Below are 22,175 nucleotides of genomic sequence, written 5' to 3' on the forward strand. Positions count from 1 at the left end.
GCTCCTGGAGCAATCTGAGGATGTACTTAAGTTGTAGAAAACTGGAATTAAAGAGAGTTCATGCAAAGATTTTTACTGAAAGGGGAAGGGCTGAAGTTGGTAGCCATTGGTGAAGAGTTCTTTATTCCATGAAGGAATCAAAGAAAATCTGAGAGTAATTGGCCTTTTATAACTGCTAGAAGCTTTTGCTAGTTACTTTTAAGTATGTTTCCAGTTTCATCTTTCTGATATATATTCTGGAGTGGTGTCTTCTTTCCAGCTACTTTAGCATCAGTTGAAAATGCAATGTGTCAACGACCTGTCTGTGCAATACCAAGAATGGATTAATGGATTTTTTCCTAACTATGTAAGCAGGGTAGTTGTTGTGACTTTGCTAGACACAACTCCAGGCTTCCCAGGTGGCGCTAGTGGTAAAGAACCCACCCGCCAATGCAGGAGACTTAAGAGACGCAGGTTCCATCCTTGGGTCAGGAAGAGTCTCTGGAGGAGGGCACGGCAACCCACTCCAGTTTTCTTGCCTGGAGAATCCGGCAGGGCAGGGGAGCCTTGTGGACTGAAGTTCTTACAGTCGCACAGACTCGGACACAACTGAAGCAACATAGCATGCAGGGCACGCAGATATAACTCCAGTATACAATTTTAAATAAGTCCATGGAAACTAACACTTTTCAGAAAAGAAGCCACTTTTCTGGAAGGTAGCAAGCCATGTGATCTATCAGGGTCACAAACTCATTTTCCACTAAATGTTTTTTGGGTTTTGCATTAAAATATGAGATATAGAAATAGCACCAACAGAAAGGGTTGTCATTGTGACTTTCATCTCTGTGGAGTGGTATTTCTGGGTCACTGGGCATTCTCTGCTCTTGGATTTAGTGACATGTCAGTGAATTCTTATTTCGAAAGTTGTCAAGTCTTAAAACCTTCAGACCCTTTAGCCTCTGTCCAGTCCTCCTGTGGCCTTGATCAGTCCCCAGTTGACCTCTGTGGCAGAGTGAGTTTGATCTGTTGCTCTGGGCCTCTTTTCCGTTGCTGCTTGTTCTTTTGGGTGCACTTTGGAGGACTCAATGCAGCTGCTTTTGGCACCTGAGTCTGTGACCTTTTTTGAATTTCTCCTTCACAAGCTCTTGTCACAGACTCAAGTCCCAAAGGCACATGCTAACTCAGTCCAGATGCCAGGAAGATCCAGCCCTAGCTGGGCCATCTGACCCTAATGAGTGGGCAGCCATATGCACAGTTAATTAAAACTGAGGTTGAAAAAATAAAATGAGTTTTCAAGTGCACTTAGCAATGGTAACTCTTCCTTTTGCAAAACCCAAACCACTTGCAGAGCCACCAGGAAAAATGGGCAAGCTACTTGTATTAATTCTGTTGTCTCCTTCAAAATCTCAGTTTGCTACCTGTCACGTGGATCTATGTGATATACAGAAAAGTCTACTGAAAGACGTTACAAGACAGATACAATAAAAAGAAAGCTCTGCTCTCAGTGAGCTTATAGCTTAGTGGGGCGTTTAAAATTTAAACTCTCTCCTTCAATGACTTCAGTGACTGGAGACTAAGATTTTCTTTATTTTCTTTGATGCTCTGCAGGTAGGACTTGTCGCTTACCTGTGTGGTTCCATGGCACACTGTGCCTGCCCCTGTATCCTGATGATCTTGTCTCCCTCATTCAACTGTGAGGTTCAGTGGTTGTACCTGCACCAGGTGCTATGTTATATGTTCAAGAGTGTTGTGAGCCTGCTGTTAAACCATAGGTGCACGCTAAGTTGCTTTAGTCCTGTCAGACTCCTTATGACCCAATGGACTGCAACCTGCCAAGCTCCTGCACATGGGATTCTCCAGGCAAGGATACTGGAGTGTGTTTCTGTGCCCTCCTCCAGGGATCTTCATGACCCAGGGATTGAACCTGCATCTCTTAAGTCTACCTGCATTGGCAGGCAGGTTCTGTACCACTAGTGCCACCTGGGAAACCATCGGCCATAGTGGGGATATTTACATCATGAAAATTGGCAAAAGCTACAAAATCAGGGCTAAGAATTTTTTGAGAGTCAATTTACCAGCACATAAGGTCCTTGAAGTCAGCAATATGGCTTTATGTTTGGATCTCCCAAGACTTACAGTATCTGGCATGTGATGGGTACTCAATACCTATTTGCTGAATGAATGAAGACACTCTACTTGGGCTCTCTAGGACAGAAATAGAATGAAACCAACCAACCTGGTCTTGTGTAGAATGAAACAAGCTGTCACAACAATGTAGTGACTTGAGAAACCTGTGGAAAGGGTCCCATCTCCCTATCAGAATGTATCCCTTGCTCTCTTGCTGCAATACTGGATTCCCATATCGATGTCATTTTTTTAAAAGGAAAGTACACATTTTGACTGGTTTTAGGGAGAAGTTCACTGGGTGGAGCAAGAGAAGAGGAAGCAGATGGGGGCAAGATAGTGGAAGGTGACGCATTAGCCATACTGAAATGAGGAGTACTTTATCCGACGGTTGTTCCACTTGTGGTCTACCACCGAGCTGGCGCTGGGCAGGGCTGTGAAACGGGGATTTCTTCCTAATCCTTTCTCATGCCCCTCTCTCTTTTGGCCCTTTCCCTGTAACCTAGGGCCACCAGGGCATCCCTTGTTGAGTCAAGGAGCATTTCTGATGTTTTTAAAGAAAATAATTCCTGAAGCTCTAAACCTATTTTTCCGATTTTTATTATTCTGTTATAACTTCTTCGTCTTTTGGCCCATTGTCTTTAAGCCGGTTATTCCTGGTTAGGACTTCACTGTAATTCAACAGAAGGCTCATGGAAATGGTGGAGGTTGAATCCAATGCAGCAAAAACTCCTTTGACAGTATTTCAGGACCTGCGGGAGGAGTATGGGAGAGAACTTCATAGTGGGGGCAGAGAACATTCAGGACAGTGTGCTTTAAATCCTATCACATAAGCAAACACCTCTATGGCCTCAGTGTAACATAGGTTTTAAGTCATTTTCCATAGAAGTGAGTGTGGGCCTGGAATAGGTTAAGTTTTAATAAAGCGAAGGAAGAGAACAGGTCTAGGATAGGGGTAATGTTCCCTACCACGAATCCTAGACATTTGGAGGGTATAAAGAATATGGAGTGTGGGTGCGTGTTGAGGGTGGGGTTGGGGGCTGGAGTGTGGTGGGGGAGGAGGTTTCTGAAAGTTGTAGGCAAGGGGACGGCAGGGGAGTAGAGGGTCTTGGACGAACACACCTCGAGCTAGCATTGACTGCCAGCTCTGAGTTTCGTCTTCTACTATTTTTTACTAGTTTTCATAATTTCTGAAAACTTGTAATGGAATAAGCTTCTCAGATGAGATTTCAGGTTTTGCATTGCTGGCCTATGAATCCCATGAATCTTTCCTTGGAGGATTTCTAGGTTTAGGGACCCCTGCCCCTCATCCACCCTTTCATTATGCTTTAGAGAGAAGGCGGGTCCAATGAAAGGGATTCTCAAAAAAGGCTTATTTACAGTCTACTAGAGGATTCTGGGAAATAATTTTGATACCAAAAAGCAAAAGGGGCAGAATCTTTTTATTACAATCTCCACATTTACCTAAGTGTATGTCTTTATTCCTTAGATAAACTGTGAGGAGATGGCAGGTGGGGAAAACCCTAACACCCTCCATACTGTTTTGCAGTGTTTATAAGGTTTAGGTAAAGATTTCATCAAGGCTTCAGAAAAGTACCTCTTCTCCCTTGACTCAGCTCTCTGTCTGGGAGTGTAAAGTACAGTTGGAGAAAGCGACTTTACTTTTGTCTCCACTGAGACTGGGACAAACAAGTAGCATCCTTAAAGACAGTATGAATAGAGAATTCCCTGGTGGTCCAGTGGTTAGGAAGCCACCGTGCAATGCAGGAGATGCAGGTTTGATCCCTAGTGGGGGAACTAAGATCCTCTGTGTCATGGAATCTCACGGAGCAAGTAAGCCTCTGTGCCACAGCTGGAGAGTGTGTGTGCCCCAATGAAAGATGCTGCAGGATGCAGCTAAAACCTGACACAGATAAAAAAGAAATAAACCACAGGATGAATAGAGGAATGATGCCACCAGGTGAGCGACTTGCAGCAGGGTGTTGGTTTGTGACATTTTGCACAAAGCTCAACTGGAAGCTGCTTTGTCTTTAAAGGTTTCAGGTCATGCAGGGACGCAAGATGGCAGCTAGAGGGAGGCCCCGCGTGCGTGTGCCTAACCTCAGCTGGTTTGCCCGAGCCCACCTGAGTGCCAACCCTAGTCCCCCGTGCGGCCCCATTTCCGCTCCAACAAGATGAAAAAAACTATCATGAACCAAGAGAAACTCTCCAAACTGCAGGCACAAGTGCTCACCAGTGGGAAAGGAACTGCTGGCAGAAAGAAGAAGGTGGTTCCTAGAACAGCCACAGCAGATGACATAAAACTTCAGTTCTCTTTAAAGAAGTTATTAGGGGTAAACAATATCTCTGGTATTGAAGAGGTGAATATGTTCACAAATCAAGGAACAGTGATCCACTTTAACAACCCTAAAATTCAGGCATCTCTGGCAGCGAACACTTTCACCATTACAGGCCACGCTGAGACAAGGCAACTGACAGAAATGCTCCCCAGCATCTTAAACCAACTTGGTGCAGACAATCTGGCCAATTTAAGGAGACTGGCTGAAGCTCTGCCCAAACAATCCGTGGATGGGAAAGCACCGCTTGCCACTGGAGAGGGGGATGATGAAGTTCCAGATCTTGTGGAGAATTTTGATGAGGCTTCCAAGAATGAAGCAAACTGAATTGAGTTAACTTCTGAAGAAGATAAATCTTGAAGACGTTACTGGGAGCTGCTATTTTATATTATGACTGCTTTTTAAAATTTTGTTTATGGATCTGATAAAATCTAGATCTCTAATATTTTTAAGCCTAAGCCCCTGGACACTGCAGCTCTTTTCAGTTTTTGCTCATATACAAGTCATTCTTTGCAGCTAATTAAGCTGAAGAAGCCTAAGAATAAAGTTTGAGACAAAGATAAATAAAATTCTTTGCCTAGTAAAAAATAGAAAATAAAATCAATGTTTCAGGTCAGAGTAGTAAGGGAGTAATCAGTTCAGTTCAGTTCATTTCAGTGGCTCAGTTGTGTCTGACTCTTTGCAACCCCATGAACTGCAGCACGCCAGGCCTCCCTGTCCATCACCAACTCCTGGAGCTGGCTCAAACTCATGTCCATCGAGTCAGTGATGCCATCCAACCATTTCATCCTCTGTCGTCTCTTTCTTCTCCTGCCTTCAATCTTTCCCAGCACCAGGGTCTTCTCCAGTGAGTCAGTTCTTCGCACCAGGTGGCCAAAGTATTGGAGTTTCAGCTTTAGCATCAGTCCTTCCAATGAACATTCAGGACTGATTTCCTTTACGATTGACTGGTTTGATCTCCTTGCAGTCCAAGGGACTCTCAAGAGTTTTCTCTAGCACCACAATTCAAAAGCATCAATTCTTCGGTGCTCAGCTTTCTTTATAGTCCAGCTCTCACATCCATACATGACTACTGGAAAAACCATAGATTTGACTAGATGGACATTTATTGGCGAGGTAATAGAAGCACACATCAGTGTACTGAGTACTTACTGTGTATCAGGTACTGGGTGCTAAGTACTTTCCATGATTATCCCACTTGGTCTTTTAACAAAACCACCCTATGAGGTGGTCAGTTATGAGCATCCTCATTACATAGGAGAGGACACTGAGGCAGAGAGCAGTTGATTAACTTGTCAGTGGTTAGCACTGGAGATGAGACTGCACACCCAGACAGTCTGACTCCTCAGCCTATGCTTCTAACCACGATGCTCTCCTGTCTCCTGGCAGCTAAGGGCAGGGGGAAAAACTGCAGCAGCGTTTTTGGAGCACCTACAGTATGCCAGGCGCTGCACTGAGCCTCTCTACACATCATTCACTTATTTTCTTAACAACACTGTGCAGTCGGTTCTGTTAGATTCCCATTTCACAGAAGAGGAAACTGAGGACATAGGTCACAGGATTAGTATGATGGAGCTGTGGGGAGGGGCGTGGGAATGAAGCATCAGCTGGGCTTGAACTTCTGCAGCTAAGCATCAGAATGACTAAAAACTCTAGCAAGGACATACAGCGGTTTCCATAAAGGTTAACCTAGAGGCCTCACATAACTGGTCATGAGCATGCTCAGAGCTGCACACATGTGGGATTTCTCTCCCTGGGGGGTGCTACCCAGAGGTTGCCCTGAGGTTTCTGCTCTGCCTCCTGCTGCAGTGGCTTCCAGCACCACCCTGCGGCCCTCTGCTCTGAGTGGCTCACTTCTCAGGGTTCAGTGGAAACCTTTTGGTGCTGCCGGTGCACAGACAGGGTCTTTGGTTTGTTTGTCTGATTGCGGTAATAAATGAACATTAGACAGAAGGAATTTCAGGTTCTTCTACATCACTTGGTTCCTGTTACCAAAATTGTTCTCCGTCTTTTTCAGGCAAGAAGAGAGGACCAGCAATCAATGGAACGTAAAAGTCACTAAAAGCAGCCTTTCAAGATGACAAAGATGCTGCCAACCCACGTGGGCAGGTTCAGGGACAGAAGTTTACTGACCATGTCTTGACTTAGCAAGGTTGGCTGAAAGCTGAATTTTATCATTTATTCTTTATTGAACCTCACTTGAAGTTACTGTGCTCCCTACTTTGGTGTTTTAGAGATTAAACTGGTGGTCCATTCCCCTCCCCCAATCTCTTTTATCCCTGTGCTGTGCTTAGTCACTCTGTTGTGTCCAACTCTTTGTGATCCCATGGACTGTAGCCTGCCAGGCTCCTCTGTCTATGGGGATTCTTCAGGCAAGAATACTGGAGTGGGTTGCTATGCCTTTCTCCAGGGGATCTTCCCAATTCAGGGATCGAACCCAGGTCTCCCACATTGCAGGCGGATTCTTTACCGTTTGAGCCACCAGGGAAACCCCTCTTTTTATCCCTACATTGTACTTACCTTTTATGATCTGGAGGTTGGCCATCTCAGTGACTTATGAAATGAGAGATGTCTGCAACTGAAAGGTGTACCCGTGCCTCATCATTTGAAGACTTACTATTTGTGCTTGAGTTGTTTTCCCAGACACAGAGATAGATTGGCAGTGAGTCATCCATACTACGTTGCTTCAAGCCCCCTGCCTCTAGAAGCAAGTGTAACCCAAGCTTCCTGCATTTATGTGGGTGGGGACTCAATTGGCTCTGCTCCTGCCTCACCACTATGGATACCACACCCCTGTACGCTGATGTGTAATGAATGAACTGCAGCCCCATTCAGACTGCCACCAAGGCTTTGCTGGGAGCTTATGAGCTGTTTTTTTTAAAAAATTAATTATTTTAATTGGAGGCAAATTACTTTACAGTATTGTAGTGATTTTTGCTGTACATTGACATGAATCAGCCATGGGTGTACATGTGTCCCCCATCCTGAACCCCCCTCCCACCTCCATCCCCATCCCATCCCTCAGGGTCGTCCCAGTGACCTGAGCTGGGTTTCTATTTTGGATCCTCTTGTCGTTGCCCCAGTGGTGTAGTCTCCTAATGCTTCTCACCTCGCAAACCCTAAGGGAGGCTATGGTGCCCAACCCCTCTGCAGTTTTCTTGCACAAAAGCTCCATGCAGAGGTGAAGCTGTGCTCCACACCATGGCGTGTGCCCTTCTCCCCTGTGGGGTCTCTGAGTCTCCCAGGTCCCTACTGCACACAGCTTCCTAGGTTTCTGTCTGCAGCTTTCTCCAACAGCATCAGCTGTAAGTCCACGGGGCTGGCCCGTGTCAGCACCAGACACAGCATCTCCATCAGCCCATCAGACACACCCAGACAACGGTGCATCCCAAGAGCGAGTGAAAATTAGTATGAGATTGGGACCGCAGCTTGTGATGTAATTTCAAGACATAATTATATTATTCTGACAAATTCGGCTTAAGGGTTAGAGTGAAGCCAATGTTTCCATTCTGACCTGGAACACACTGCTTTGGCCTTTTAGCTCTGGCTACTCCACGTGCTGTCTCTGACCTATGGCCCCTGCCTCACTCCAGAACAGTTCAGAGATGCAGTCGCAGCCTCCAGCCTTGATCTACTGAAGATAAATTTGCATTTTAAGCAGCCCCTGTGGTGGTTTACATACACAGTTAAGCCTGCGTGGCACTGCTCTGCGCTGTAACTGACAGATCGGGCTGTACCTAAAAAATGATGTTGAAATGATTTTCCAGATTTGGGGAGCCGTGCAGCGTAGCATGTCTCAAGTAAACCCAATGAGTGCTTGCTATTAAATCCCTACAGAGATTTTTGTTTTGTCTCTACCACTTTCATTTAAATTCATATTTTATCTTGGGATTTTTCAATATTCATATTAGTCAATAATGGAGCTTGATATTGTATATTAACTTGAATTCTCCTTCTCCTCCATTCTTCTTGGGTTAAGAACTCTGATAATAGAAGAAATGTATAGAGCTGACATTCAAGGAAAATCCAGAAAATGAATTCCGTTTTTATCTTTGGGCCGAGCAGTGCCGATGAATAAGGTACTGTAATAAAACCTTTTTATATGCCTGTCGTAGAAAGACAAACCTTTTCCAAAGGAAATGGATTTGAGTATTTGCGAGATATGATAAACAGCCTGACAAAAAAGGGCCTGAATTTCCCTTTTAAATGTTCAGGAGGGGAAGGTTTTAGCTTCCCTTGTCAGGTAAAAAAAGAATTCATTATCAAAGCCACTCCAGCTGAAATTCAGAAATGAGAACTAGACTGGATCAGAGTGGAAAGCAATGATTTAGGAATGTGTTAAAGGGAGCAGTTTAATGAATAAAGTGTCAACTTTCTATAGGAGTAAAAATAAATCATGCATCGGCATAACCAGTTTTGTCGCCACGAATTAGCTGGGTGTAGCTGGCTCCGGCACTCGGCGGTGTAAGGAGATATTAAAATCTAATTCTCACTAAGATCTGTACATGTGAATTGCTGAAAATGATGTTAATAATTGCATTATATCCATTTTATGACTACTCTATTCCAGAAAGGGCTAAAGGGGAAAAGAAAACAAGGAACATTTGAATGAAAATGGCCCGAATTCTCGCTTTTTTCTCTTGGCAGATAGCCTTGAGCCCTGGAATCATTTCGTCAGGAAAAGTCCAGGTACAGAATTGCCAGGACCCTTGGAGCTGCCTGTCTGGGGTCTTGGTTTCCAGGTGAGCTGCCTGTCTTATTTCCCAGGGCTGCTCTGACAAAGTGCCACCGGGTGCCTTAAACAACAGAGATGGATTCTTGGACAGTTCTGGAGGCCAGGAGCCCTACAATAAGGGTTTGGAAGTTGGTGCCTTCTGAGAATCATAAGGGAGCGTCTGCTCCATGCCTCTCCCAGCTGCTGGCGATTTCCTGCCGGTCTTTGGTGTTCCTTGGACTGTAGACACATCCTGCTGATCTCTGCCTTTGTTTTCACATGGTGCCCTCCCTGTGTGTGTCTGTGTCCAAATTTTCTTGTTTTATAAGAACACAAGTCATATTGGACTAGGGCCTACCCTATGGCCTTATCTTGATTACACCTGCAAAGACTCTATTTCTAAATAAGGTCACATTTTGAGGTACTGGGGGTTAGAACTCCAAAATATCTTTTTGTGGGAGACATAACTAAACCCATAACACCAGGTGAGGCTGCTTTATAATGAGGTTGTTTGATTTGCTAATAACTAAACTGTGGAAGCAAACGGAATGTCCATTAACAGAAGAATGGATAAAGAATATATACAATGGGATATTACTCAGTAATTAAAAGGAATGAAATAGTGCCGTTTGCGGAGATGTGGATGGACCTAGAGACCGTTATACAGAATGAAGTAAGTCAAAAAGAGAAAAACAGATACCATGTAATATTGCATATATGTGGAATCTAGAAAAATGGTACAGATGAACTTATTTGCAAAGCAGAAATAGAGAGAGATGTAGAGAACGAACTTACAGATACCTAGGTGGAAGGAGTGGGAGGGATGAATTAGGAGCTTGGGAAGGACATCTATACACTATTATGTATAACATAGATAACTAATGAGAACCTACTGTGCAGCACATGCAGCTCTGCTCAGTGTTATGTGGCAGCCTAGATGGGAGGGGAGTTTGAGGGAGACTAGATACCAGTATGTGTATAACTAAATCACTCTGCCATACACTTGAAACTAACACAATATTGTTGATTAACTATATTCCAATATATAATAAAAACTTAAAAAAATGAATTCATTTGATCTAGTAAGTTATTAACAAACTGATGCAAATTTCATTAAACACTTGGGCTCCCAAATCACTGCAGATGGTGACTGCAGCCATGAAATTAAAAGACGCTTACTCCTTGGAAGAAAAGTTATGACCAACCTAGATAGCATATTCAAAAGCAGAGACATTACTTTGCCGACTAGGGTCCATCAAGTCAAGGCTATGGTTTTTCCTGTGGTCATGTATGGATGTGAGAGTTGAACTGTGAAGAAGGCTGAGCGCCGAAGAATTGATGCTTTTGAACTCTGGTGTTGGAGAAGGCTCTTGAGAGTCCCTTGGACTGCAAGGAGATTCAACCAGTCCATTCTGAAGGAGATGAGCCCTGGGATATCTTTGGAAGGAATGATGCTAAAGCTGAAACTCCAGTACTTTGGCCACCTCATGCGAAGAGTTGACTCATTGGAAAAGACTTTGATGCTGGGAGGGATTGGGGGCAGGAGAAGAAGGGGACGACAGAGGATGAGATGGCTGGATGGCATCACTGACTCGATGGATGTGAATCTGAGTGAACTCTGGGAGTTGGTGATGGACAAGGAGGCCTGGAGTGCTGTGATTCATGGAGTCGCAAAGAATTGGATATGACTGAGCGGCTGAACTGAACTGAACCTTCCTATACACAGAAGAATACACAGAAGAACTGTACAAAAAAGATCTTAACGACCAAAATAATCACGATGGTGTGATCACTTACCTAGAGCCAGACATCCTGGAATGTGAAGTCAAGTGGGCCTTAGAAAGCATCACTATGAACAAAGCTAGCAGAGGTGATGGAATTCCAGTTGAGCTATTTCAAATTCTGAAAGATGATGCTGTGAAAGTGCCGCACTCAATATGCCAGCAAATTTGGAAAACTCAGCAGTGGCCACAGGACTAGAAAAGGTCAGTTTTCATTCCAATGCCAAAGAAAGGCAATGCTAAACAATGCTCAAACTACCGCACAATTGCACTCATCTCACATGCTGGTAAAGTAATGGTCAAAATTCTCCAAGCCAGGCTTCAGCAATACGTGAACTGTGAACTTCCTGATGTTCAGGCTGGTTTTAGAAAAGGCAGAGGAACCAGAGATCAAATTGTCAACATCCGCTGGGTCATGGAAAAAGCAAGAGAGTTCCAGAGAAACATCTATTTCTGCTTTCTTGACTATGCCAAAGCCTTTGACTGTGTGGATCACAATAAACTGTGGAAAATTTTTCAAGAGATGGGAATACCAGACCATCTGACCTGCCTCTTGAGAAACCTATATGCAGGTCAGGAAGCAACAGTTAGAACTGAACATGGAACAACAGACTGGTTCCAAATAGGAAAAAGAGTATGTCAAGGCTGTATATTGTCACCCTGCTTATTTAACTTCTATGCAGAGTACATCATGAGAAAGGCTGGGCTGGAGGAAACACAAGCTGGAATCAAGATTGCCAGGAGAAATATCAATAATCTCAGATATGCAGATGACACCACCCTATGGCAGAAAGTGAAGAGGAACTAAAAAGCCTCTTGATGAAAGTGAAAGAGCAGAGTGAAAAAGTTGGCTTAAAGCTCAACATTCAGAAAACGAAGATCATGGCACCTTGTCCCTTCATGGGAAATAGATGAGGAACCAGTGGAAACAGTGTCAGACTTTATTTTTTTGGGCTCCCGAATCACTGCAGATGGTGACTGCAGCCATGAAATTAAAAGATGCTTACTCCTTGGAAGAAAAGTTATGACCAACCTAGATAGCATATCGAAAAGCAGAGACATTACTTTGCCAACTAAGGTCAGTCTAGTCAAGGCTATGGTTTTTCCTGTGGTCATGTATGGATGTGAGAGTTGAACTGTGAAGAAAGCTGAGTGCTGAAGAATGGATGCTTTTGAACTGTGGTTTGGAGAAGACTCTTGAGAGTCCCTTGGACTGCAAGGAGATACAGCTAATCCATTCTGAAGGAGATCAGCTCTGGGATATCTTTGGAAGGAATGATGCTAAAGCTGAAACTCCAGTACTTTGGCCACCTCATGCGAAGAGTTGACTCATTGGAAAAGACTGATGCTGGGAGGGACTGGGGGCAGGAGGAGAAAGGGACAACAGAGGATGAGATGGCTGGATGGCATCACTGACTCGATGGACATGAGTTTGAGTGAACTCTGGGAGTTGGTGATGAACAGGGAGGCCTGGCGTGTTGTGAGTCATGGGGTCGCAAAGAGTTGGATGCGACTGAGCAACTGAACTGAACTGAACTGAACCTTCCTATGGAAAGTCCCAGTAGCTCAGAGGTTAAGAATAAGCCTACCAATGCCGGAGCTGCAGGAGATGCAGGTTTGATCCCTGGGTTAGGAAGATCCCCTGGAGGAGGAAATGGCAACTTGCTCCAGGGTTCTTGCTTGGAGAATCCCATGGACTGAGGAGCTTGGTGGCTATAGTCCATGTGGTCACTAAAGAGTCAGACACAACTGAGCAACTAAACACCAACAGCAGCCTTCCTACATGCAATAATCTCTGAACTCTCCTCTCTTCTCCCCTCCTTTCCCCTCCCCTTTGGTACTCTTTCTTTCCCTTCTCCTTTCTTCCATCCCATTTTTAAAAGATGCTAATTTGCACTTTTAAAATTGATTTTATGATGCATGAATGAATTCCAACCTGCAGTTTAAAAACCCAGTGGAAGAGACCACTAGCTGTTCATGCAAATCCATCATCCCTCTTCCGGTCACACAGTGGGATGATGTTTCTCTGCCTTCTGTATATTTAGGTATGACCCTGTACCCAAGTCCTCTCCACTGGGGTGTGAGTGGAAGCAGTGGGCACAGCTGCCAAGCCCAGCCCTATGGGTCCTTCATGCTCCTTCCCCCTCCCGGTGAACTGGGAGGGCAGTTCTCAGGGAGACTTATGCAGCCGCCTTCTGGAAATGGCAGAGCCATCTTGGCAGAGTCCAGGTGCCCAGGACTCTTACAGGAGAAAGAAATTCACTTCTTGGTCTTTAGGCTCCTAAATCTTTGCAGTTATTTGTAAGGATAACAGTAATATCTCATCCTCATTTATCTAATGACCAAGTAGAGATTTGACTTTTGAGAGACAACAGACCTCTGTGTAACACTCTCTCTCCTTTGTAGCTGTGGTCATCTTTCTGTTTACAGGCCAGGAGCAAATCTATCCAGGTAAACAGAGGCTGCCTGCCCTATTGCCTCCTGAATACGAAAGTCTCGGAAGATGCTCTCTTCCCCAGGGCTACGCTGACTGACTGAGCTTGGTACGTGCGAGATGGGCACATTCACACGGCTGCTGCTGCCTTTTTATGCACAATGGGAACAGCACAAATAGCATGAAAGCACAAATCTGCAAGAACGAGAAGACCAGATCTATAATGGGAAAACACACTCCAAATCTGAGTTATCATGACAAATCACCCATTTAATGCTCATGCATGCTCTTTGGATCTCTCCAGCAGACAGTGCGGAAAGATGGCCATTACGTATTGGTTCTCCCTGCATGCCTGAGACAGAGAAGCCCATTGTGTTCTGTGATGCAATGCTTAACATTTCCTTCCTCCTTCTGCTTTTCATCTTTGATGTATTAAGTTTCCACCTGTATCTTACTTGGCTTCCCATGTGGCGCTAGTGGTAAAGAACCCACCTGCCAACACAGGAGACATAAGAGGCGCAGGTTCGATCCCTGGGTCAGGAAGATCCCCTGGAGGAGGGCGTGGCAACCCTCTCTAGTACTCTTGCCTGAAAAATCCCATGGATAGAGGAGCCGGGCGGGCTCCAGTCCGTAGGGTCGCAAAGAGTCGGACTGATGCAACTTATCATGCATATTCACCAACTGGCAACCGTGATGAACTGCAGTGATTATCAAGGGTAGCAGGAGCAGAAGAGAGAAAACAGGGGCCTGCATCATTTTTAAACTGAGTTCATTCACATGTCATTTAGAAATGACTATGGAAAGACATAAAGTCCTCTTTATAAGACTTGACTTTAGGTAAATTCAGTTTCCATAATCACCCTATTGAATGGAAGTGTCACAGAGCCTTATAACTTCTAGTCCATCTCTCCCTTTTTACAGGATACTGAGCCCAGAGACGATAAGGGACACATCCAAGGTCACAAAAATTAGTTTTTGCCAAAGTCTGTACTGGAGTCTACATTTTCTTCATGCCTGAGTTTCTATTAGAGTATGCTACATCTCCTTCCCTTGTGTCTCAGCTGGTAAAGAATCTGCCTGCAATGCTGGCAGTTCAGTCCCTGGATTGGGAAGATCCCTGGAGAAAGAAAAGGCTACCCAGTCCAGTATTCTGGCCTGGAGAATCCCAGTCCATGGAGTGGCAAAGGGTCAGACATGACTGAACGACTTTCACTTTCACATTCCCTCCCAGAACTCAAGAGCTTTTTTGCTACCCCTTTCCTCTTTTTCTTTTCTTTATTTCAATTTTTTTAAAATTGAAGTATAGTTGATTTACAACATTGCACTAGTTTCAGATAACAGCAAAGTTATTTGGTTATTATAAATACTTTGGTGTCTCCTAAAACTTGCCTCTTTTCTCATTTTCTCCTTCTATTTCTGCATAACCCCTCTCATATATTCATTCTAGAAGATGGCTAACCATGAAAAATGTGTTCTCTCTCTTCCCCATTGTGGCATTGTTACTGGGAACAGGCAAGCCAGACAGGGATGGCATTTTCCAGCCTTCCTTGTGTACATGTGTGACGAGTTCCCAACGATGAGAGGTGAGCAGAGAAAAGTGTGTCATTTCAGGCTGGGACTTTGGGGAGGAGCTCTGCTTTCTCCGCTATCCCTTTCCTCTTCTGCCAGCTCAAAGTAGAGGTCTCCAGGGCCCTGGTGAAGTTACTTCAACCTTTGCTTTTTATTGGAAACATCTGGAAAGGTTAAAAAAGAAAAAAAGACTTGGTTGTCCATTTTGATGCTAATTACATCGATCTGAGGTATGGTGCCAGCAACAGTTTAAGCTCCCCAGATGTTGCTCTAAAGGGCTTCCCTGGTGGCTCAGATGGTAAGGATCCACCTGCAGTGTGGGTGACCTGGGTTTGATCCCTGGGTTGGGATGATCCCCTGGAGGAGGGCATGGCAACCCACTCTAGGATTCTTGCCTGGGGAATCCACAGGGACAGAGGAGCCTGGCGGGCTGCAGTCCTTGGGATGGCAGAGTCCGATGTGACTGAGAGACCAAGCACAGAACAGATGTTCTAGAGGATAACCAAGGTGGAGAGCTGCTGCTCCAGAGGGCTAGAGGGACCCTAACTGATTAAGGACGAAAGCTGCTCAACTGGCCAGGACATCCACACTGGAATGGTACTTAAGAGAGAAAGAAATTTTTATCCTATGAAGTCCCTGGAAATTTGAGGTGTATTTGTTACAGCAGCTTAGTTATCCTAATTAATATATCTTTTTAATGAGCTCAGGGAGAATGCCTCTTTAGCATGCCATGATTTTCTCTGCTCCAGCATTTTTCAGCTGCTTTGTTCTGTCGGATTGGACTGTCCCGAATCAGGCAGCTGGTGCGATGTGGTGGAGCGGCCGCCGGGCTCTGACATTCCTGGGTGCTACTCCTATGACCTTGAGAACTTTGAATTAGGAACAGCGCCCCTGGCCACCACCCGCCCCCAAAACTTACAGGGAGCTAATCACTATTTATTTGAAAGACAGTGATTCCCTGAGGTTTGTATTTGTTCCGTGATTCTATTAGGCTTTGCAATTCTGTTTACTAATACCCAGTGCTCAGGGTGATGCCTTCTACTCTGTGGGTTGGTGATATGATACCACATTTAAATTTTCCAAGTTTTCTGATACCACTCAGTGGGAGAAATAATTGTTAGTGTGTAATTGCAGAATGTTTCCACCTAATTGTCTCAGAACTGCAGGGTAGGTATTTGATTTCTTTGATTGATCTGTTTTGTGTAGGTATTTTTCCAACATCTTGAATAATTTAGGAGCAAGCCTGGGTTGGTGGCTAATTTGGTGTCTAGCAATTATGAGTTCTTCTGAAGCATATTTCACTCAAGTGTCTGAAGGCAGGAAGGAACCGCAGAAACAAGATTCATTGTTACATGAACTTGGGCATACCACGTGGCCACTTAGGTTCCTGGAAGCCTAGTGCTTATCTTCAGGTTCAGTTGCATTCTAGAAGGCAGGCTTGGTCCTATCTCCTGACACTGGCTTTGATGGGTTGATAAGTTTTCTCTTTGCTCCTTCTTGTGTATTAGTTGAAAGCAGTGAAGAAAGGGAAAACAATGCCTGCTCGAAGTCCAGGACCAAACTTGAAAATCTAGTATGGGGTATCCCATACTAGGAAATCTAGTGTCTAGTATCCTGCTTCCTAGCAGAATCAGCTCAGGAGCAGAAGTGGGCTGTGATAGGGAGTAGGCAACAGTACTATAGATGCTAGGGAATTATTCTAAGCACTTAGGGACTGTACTCCAACTCTCGAGCAGGTAAAAGGATTCATCTACACCAAACTGTGTCCTTTTTTTCCAGCATCTGACAACAGGATTCCACAGCCAGGAGGTCAGGATCTCGCCTGCTAGATCTGGGACACTTCGTGCTCTTCTCTTGGCAGCTTTCGAGAATTACCAGTGGGATGTTGAAGAGGGTGAGGAGCAGATCCCCTCTTTCTTCCTCCCAGGAAACTTAAATAACAGTCTTCACTGAGGGTTCAGGCCTTTCTTGTCAGAAATCCCCTTCTCAAAGTGATCTCAAGGCTTTGGCAGTACACAAATGCACCTTGTCGATGACCTCTGGCCAAAACCACCAGGAACACACTGGTGGTTGAACAAGTCGGGTTTGTTGCTTGTGACGAGGAAGACACACACCACAGGGAACTTGGGGAGACTGGGTTAAAGGGTGTTGGGAAGAACCTACTATAGGATTTGGACTGTGCTTGATGCTTGATAATTTGGGGGAAAATTCAAGAAATCAGGACTGGATGTCTTCCGGAACTGGGTATGTATGGTTGGGCATCTTAACCCAACCATCGGAGGTGCGATGAGTGAGTCAAGGCTGGAGCTGTAACCGGTAAAGAGAAGGGATCACTCACTAGCAGAGCAGGGGGATGAGGGTCACTTTTGTACTCTGGATGATGTTCATGTTTTTGCATGGTCTTGTTTTCCTTTGGATCCATCACAGTCATTGGTGTTCTGTGAAGCTGCTCATATTCAACAAGGCCTGGCCGCCGGTATTAGCTCCAGCTCCTAGCGACACTGAGGCCTGACTGATAGAACTAGGCCCGTCTGGGATGTCAGTGGCTATTTTTCTTGTTCTCAATCTGGTACACTCTGGATCGTTAGAAGATGGAAATAGTTCTGACTCGCTCAGGTAATAGTCATTGTCCACTGCCACGAGCCTTCCGAGGGCACTCTCCTGCCCTGTCCTCTTCCACTTCCCGCATACCACTGGCGAGTAGCAAAGTTGCCAACCTTCTAGATCCTGTCCCAGCTCCATCACTAGCATCTGTCCTGATGAATCAGAGCCCGAGTGGTGCCTGCTGCCAAGGTTTGGAATAAAAGCTGAACCCTAGCTTTAGGACTATAGATCTTCTCAACATTAAGATGGAGAAGACACAAGATGCCAGAGGAAAGGGAAAAGAGAGGAGAAGGAAGAAATAAGACAAAAAGAGAGAGTGAAGGGTAAACAAGGGCGAGGGCAGCAGGAAAGGAAAAGACGTCTAGACAATGAAGCAGAAATGAGGCCCCAGGAGTGCAGGTAACAAAGGCCAAGAATGGAAAGACAGTGCTGAGAAGTGGGAAGGAATAGGCGGAGACAGAGAACAAGAGGACCATTCAGTCTAAGGCGCCCCGCTTAAACATCTTACCTTGTACTGCGGTTCCCTTGCATTGAATATGTCTTGAAATAAATCTGCCAGGAGCTGGGGCTTAGAAAACAATCATTTTGTTAGAGAAAGTTTGGGTTGGAGCTGGATCAAATTTGACAGGATTTAACCCGTAAAGAAAAGAGGATGCAGGGCTCTCCAGTCAGACGTTGGCCGCAATGCCGCTCAGGGAGGCTGGTTACGAGTCGCAGCTTGGGGCCTCTGCTGTTCTTCTTTCTATTTCATCCGCGCTGCTTCTTTGAATCCCAACTTGCACAGGTATGAAAAACCTGTCTGTCTTTGAGTTAGGATGAAAAACAGCGTGCGTTTCCCTGCCAAGTCTCGGAGAGAAGGCAGTGCGAGCAGATGGCGGAGGAAACTGCACAGAGAGCCTTGATTAACCCATGGTGATGGAGCGGGCATCACTCGCGGAGGCCTTTTCCCTGCTTGTGAAGAACTTCTGCAAATAGCCAGCGGGGACCCGGGAGCGGGGTGGAGGCGAGCTCCCTCGCCTCTGAAGTGGTGGCTCTTTGAATTGGTAGCATAACCACTGTTTCCTGAACACAGGGCTATTTGAAGGCGTCATTGAGAGGGAAAGAGGAAGTGAGCAGGAAGCAGGGGAGGTGGAAAACCGGCAGATGGAGGCTGGGGTCCTAAAGCCAGAGCGAGCCCGGAAGGTCACTCCATTCCGAGTTTTCACCGCCGCTCCCTGAGACCTGGTGTCTCGGCATCTCCGGCAGCGAGTCCTTGTGGACCCTTCCAGTGTCCTACTGTGGCGGGGAGAAGCAGGCGATTGGGAGATTCAGACCAGGACAAAGTAGATAAGACATTCACGGAGTGACTTGCCAGGAAATCTCTCTTGTTTGCTTTCCCCTAGAGAAACATCACAAAAGATTAAGACAAGCCCCACCAGCTCTGAGTCTTCTTCCTGCATGTTATGTTTCTGTCCCAAGGAAATAACTGTTGACGTTGTTCTTTCACGGGAATTCCTTTGTCTGGGCACTAGTGGATGTAACTTGTGTACATTTCTTTGTTTTGCATTTTTGGTCACGTGAATATACCTGGAAAGTTGAATTTCCTTCAGGGTCGTGTCAGTGTAGTTCCTTTTTACTCAAGAGGGTTCCTTTGAGTCATAAATGTTATATCTACCTCCTCTGGAGACAGTAGTGTATGTTGGATAAAATGATATCTCATCTAGAAATCTCAAACCTGACCATCACATTCCTCTTTTTCTAATGCCTTAAACAGAGACCCATAATTTCAGGATGAAAGCCAGGATCGTTGCCGTGGCGGACCGTTTAGGATCTGGCCCCTCCAGGCTTCTGTCTCCTCACTTCCCCCACAGCCTGTCCACGTTTCCTGTTAGGAAAATCCTGGGAATCTTTCCGAATAAGTCATGTACCGTCCTGTTTTTCTGCCAAAGCACAGACTGTTCCACGAGAAACCACTCTCATCCCGTTGGGCAGAAAAGACTTGTTCCTGTAGAGTTAGATTTGTTCAGGTTCCAAGGAAAAGAGGCTCAGCTAGAGTACTTTGGGGTTTCATTTGAGGATGCTTAGGGAACAAAGAAAAACAGAAAATTGTCTTAATCCGCGGCACCGCTGAACTCGGGGAAACCAGGAGTACTTGGGAAGTGGGCCACAGTGCAGCGCATCGTAAGGCTTATCTCGTTACTGACTCCCTCGCCTGTGCTCTTTTTTTGTTACGGTGCCATTACCTTGTAGGTTTGGTTGATTCGTGGCTTCTGCTCACTGCCTTTTTTCTTTCTTTTTTTACAGAAGAGATTTCTTAAAAAATTTTTTTTGGCCGCACTGGGTCTTCATTGCTATTCACGGGCTGGTGAGTGGGGGCTGCTCTTCATTGCGGTGCCTGAGCTCAGTAGCTGTGGCCCTCGGGCTCTATAGTGCTGGCTCAGCAGTCGTGGCCCACGGGCTGTGTTGCTTTGGGGCCTGTGGAATCTTCCCAGACCAGCGATGGAGCCTGCATTCCCTGCATTGGCAGATGGATTCTCAACCACTGGACCACCAGGGAGAAGGCCCTTATTGCTTTTTCCGACTGGAGTTTTTCCATTTCCACGGCTTCTATGTCTGTTTTCCTCTGTGTTTCACGTTCAGATTTCCTTAAGAGAGAGATTCTGTTTGGGCAGTCTGCATCCTGAAGAAATGGCACCCACTGAGTCTGGTTTTGATCCTGGGCACTCATTTTGGGCACTGGCCGATCAAGAGGTCAGATGCCTGTAGGTCAGATGCTAGTCCTTGGTCCGACCAGCTGTGGTCAAGGTAGCAGAATTACCTGGTGGAAAACGTATTGCCCTGGCTTGATGATGAGAGAGGGGCTTCAGAAAGGGGCCATTGGTGGGTCGGCATAACAAAGCTTCTCAGAAATGCTTGTGTGGGCTGCTTGGTACTCAGAGAGAAGACAGACAGCAGTAAGTGTCATATTAGTTAAACTGGCAATACGTGTTCTTGACCAGGTCAGAAGTAGCTGAGATCATTATGGTCTGGGGTGGGCATTCCTCTGCTTACAGTCTTGAGCATAAGCTTCTCAGAGTGCCATAAAGTCTTTATGGGATGAGGCCCTACTCTGTCCCAGCCTCTGGATCCTCCCTGCAGCCCCTGGGTGGCCATGCCATGTTTATTTGGATGTCACTCCTACACCTTCACTCTGTGTATTCAGAAGAACTCCTACGCTTTAATTTCGAGGTAAAGCATAATTTCTTTCCTGAAACCTTACCACCCTACCTCAGATACTTAACTCCTCCCCCAGCCCTCTGTACCTGCCTATTATAGCAGCAAGAGCGCTGGGCTGTGGTTCCTGGTGGACATTCCCACCTTGATCACCAGACTGGGAGGAAAGGGACCAACTGTGATTTATTCACTTCTATGTCCTAGCAACTCGCCCAGTGCGTGGTACCTACTACTACTGCTAAGACTAGCTCCTGTTTATTGAGTTATTATTCTGTTCCAAGTATTTTATGTATATTAACTAATTTAATCCTCTCAGTAGGAGTCATCATAATCCTGTCTGTGTTTTGGGAAACTGAAGCACAGAGAGGCTGAGAAACTTGCCCAAAGTCATGCAGCTCATATTGAGTGGAGTCAGGGTTCAAATCAGGCAACTTGTTCCAGTCTGTCTTTTGCCTGCTGAGTTATACTGTCCCTTGGCAATAAATCTTGTAGAGGAATCGATAGGCATTCAATTAGTTTGAGGATATAAAGGAATCAATGCTGGTGTTTTGAGAAGAAAAGGCAGGGGGAAGGCAGTGTAGGTGAGGCAAATGAGGCATGCAGAAACTCACCCACAGAGCAGCAAGCGCCAGCCTTGGAGGCAGGCCGGACATGTTAGTTGGACCAGATGGTAGACAAGATAAGAGGCTGGGAGTGACGTTGATTAAAAGCAAGTTTTAAGAAGATTAATCTGGCTTCAGATTGTTCAGTTCACTTCAGTTCAGTGGCTCAGTTGTGTCCGACTCTTTGTGACCCCATGGACTGCAGCACGCTAGGCCTCCCTGTCCATCACCAACTCCTGGAGTTTACTCAAACTCATGTTCATTGAGTCGGTGATGCCACCCAGCCATCTCATCCTCTGTCATCCCCTTCTCCTCCCACCTTCAATCTTTCCCAGCATCAGGGTCTTTTCAAATGAGTCAGCTCTTCGCATCAGGTGGCTAAAGTGTTGGAGTTTCAGCTTCAACATCAGTCCTTCCGGTGAATATTCAGGACTGATTTCCTTTTTTAGGGTTGACTGGTTGGATCTCCTTGCAGTCCAAGGGACTCTCAAGAGTCTTCTCCAACAGGTTCAGATTGTAGGAGGCTTGAAATGGGAAGAGGATAAGTACAGGGGTCCAAATAGTAAGCCATTGAAGTAGCCTTGGGAGGCAGGAGATGCTGAGGTGATGAGTGTGGGCCTGGAGTCAGGTGAATAAAGGATGTGAGTCTCAATTCTGTCACTCACCAGCTGTGTGACCTCAGTCTCCAAGCCTCTGTTCCTTCATATGCAAGGCAGGAATTATTACTCAACTCACAGTGTGTTGCAAGCATTACATGCGTGTTTGCCAAGGGCTTAGCACAGAACTGACCTTCTTCTTCCTTTGCCTTGGGTGGTAAGGGCCTACGCCCCTGTGGTAGCA

The 22,175-nt window shown here is 45.6% G+C and overlaps 1 protein-coding gene and 1 long non-coding RNA gene across 3 annotated transcripts; both read left to right on the top strand.

The window, feature by feature from the left end:
- Positions 1-4,277: 4,277 nt before the first annotated feature.
- Positions 4,278-4,926, top strand: LOC138446104 (transcription factor BTF3-like). Of its 2 annotated transcripts, XM_069600825.1 has the most exons (2): positions 4,278-4,665; positions 4,720-4,926. In XM_069600825.1, the coding sequence occupies exons 1-2, from the start codon at positions 4,278-4,280 to the stop codon at positions 4,764-4,766; spliced, it is 435 nt and encodes a 144-aa protein (XP_069456926.1). In that variant the 3' UTR covers positions 4,767-4,926. The 2 variants fall into 2 exon arrangements, with proteins under 2 accessions (XP_069456926.1, XP_069456925.1); XM_069600824.1 differs by having other exon boundaries at positions 4,278-4,926.
- A 1,550-nt stretch (positions 4,927-6,476) lies between these two features.
- LOC138446105 (uncharacterized) lies at positions 6,477-9,175 on the top strand. Its single transcript, XR_011259128.1, has 3 exons — positions 6,477-6,591; positions 8,419-8,518; positions 9,087-9,175. It is a non-coding gene; the product is annotated as an uncharacterized lncRNA (long non-coding RNA).
- The last annotated feature ends 13,000 nt before the right edge of the window (positions 9,176-22,175 follow it).

This window comes from Ovis canadensis, chromosome 9 (genome assembly GCF_042477335.2).
Source record: "Ovis canadensis isolate MfBH-ARS-UI-01 breed Bighorn chromosome 9, ARS-UI_OviCan_v2, whole genome shotgun sequence".
In the NCBI taxonomy this organism is placed as follows: domain Eukaryota; kingdom Metazoa; phylum Chordata; class Mammalia; order Artiodactyla; family Bovidae; genus Ovis; species Ovis canadensis.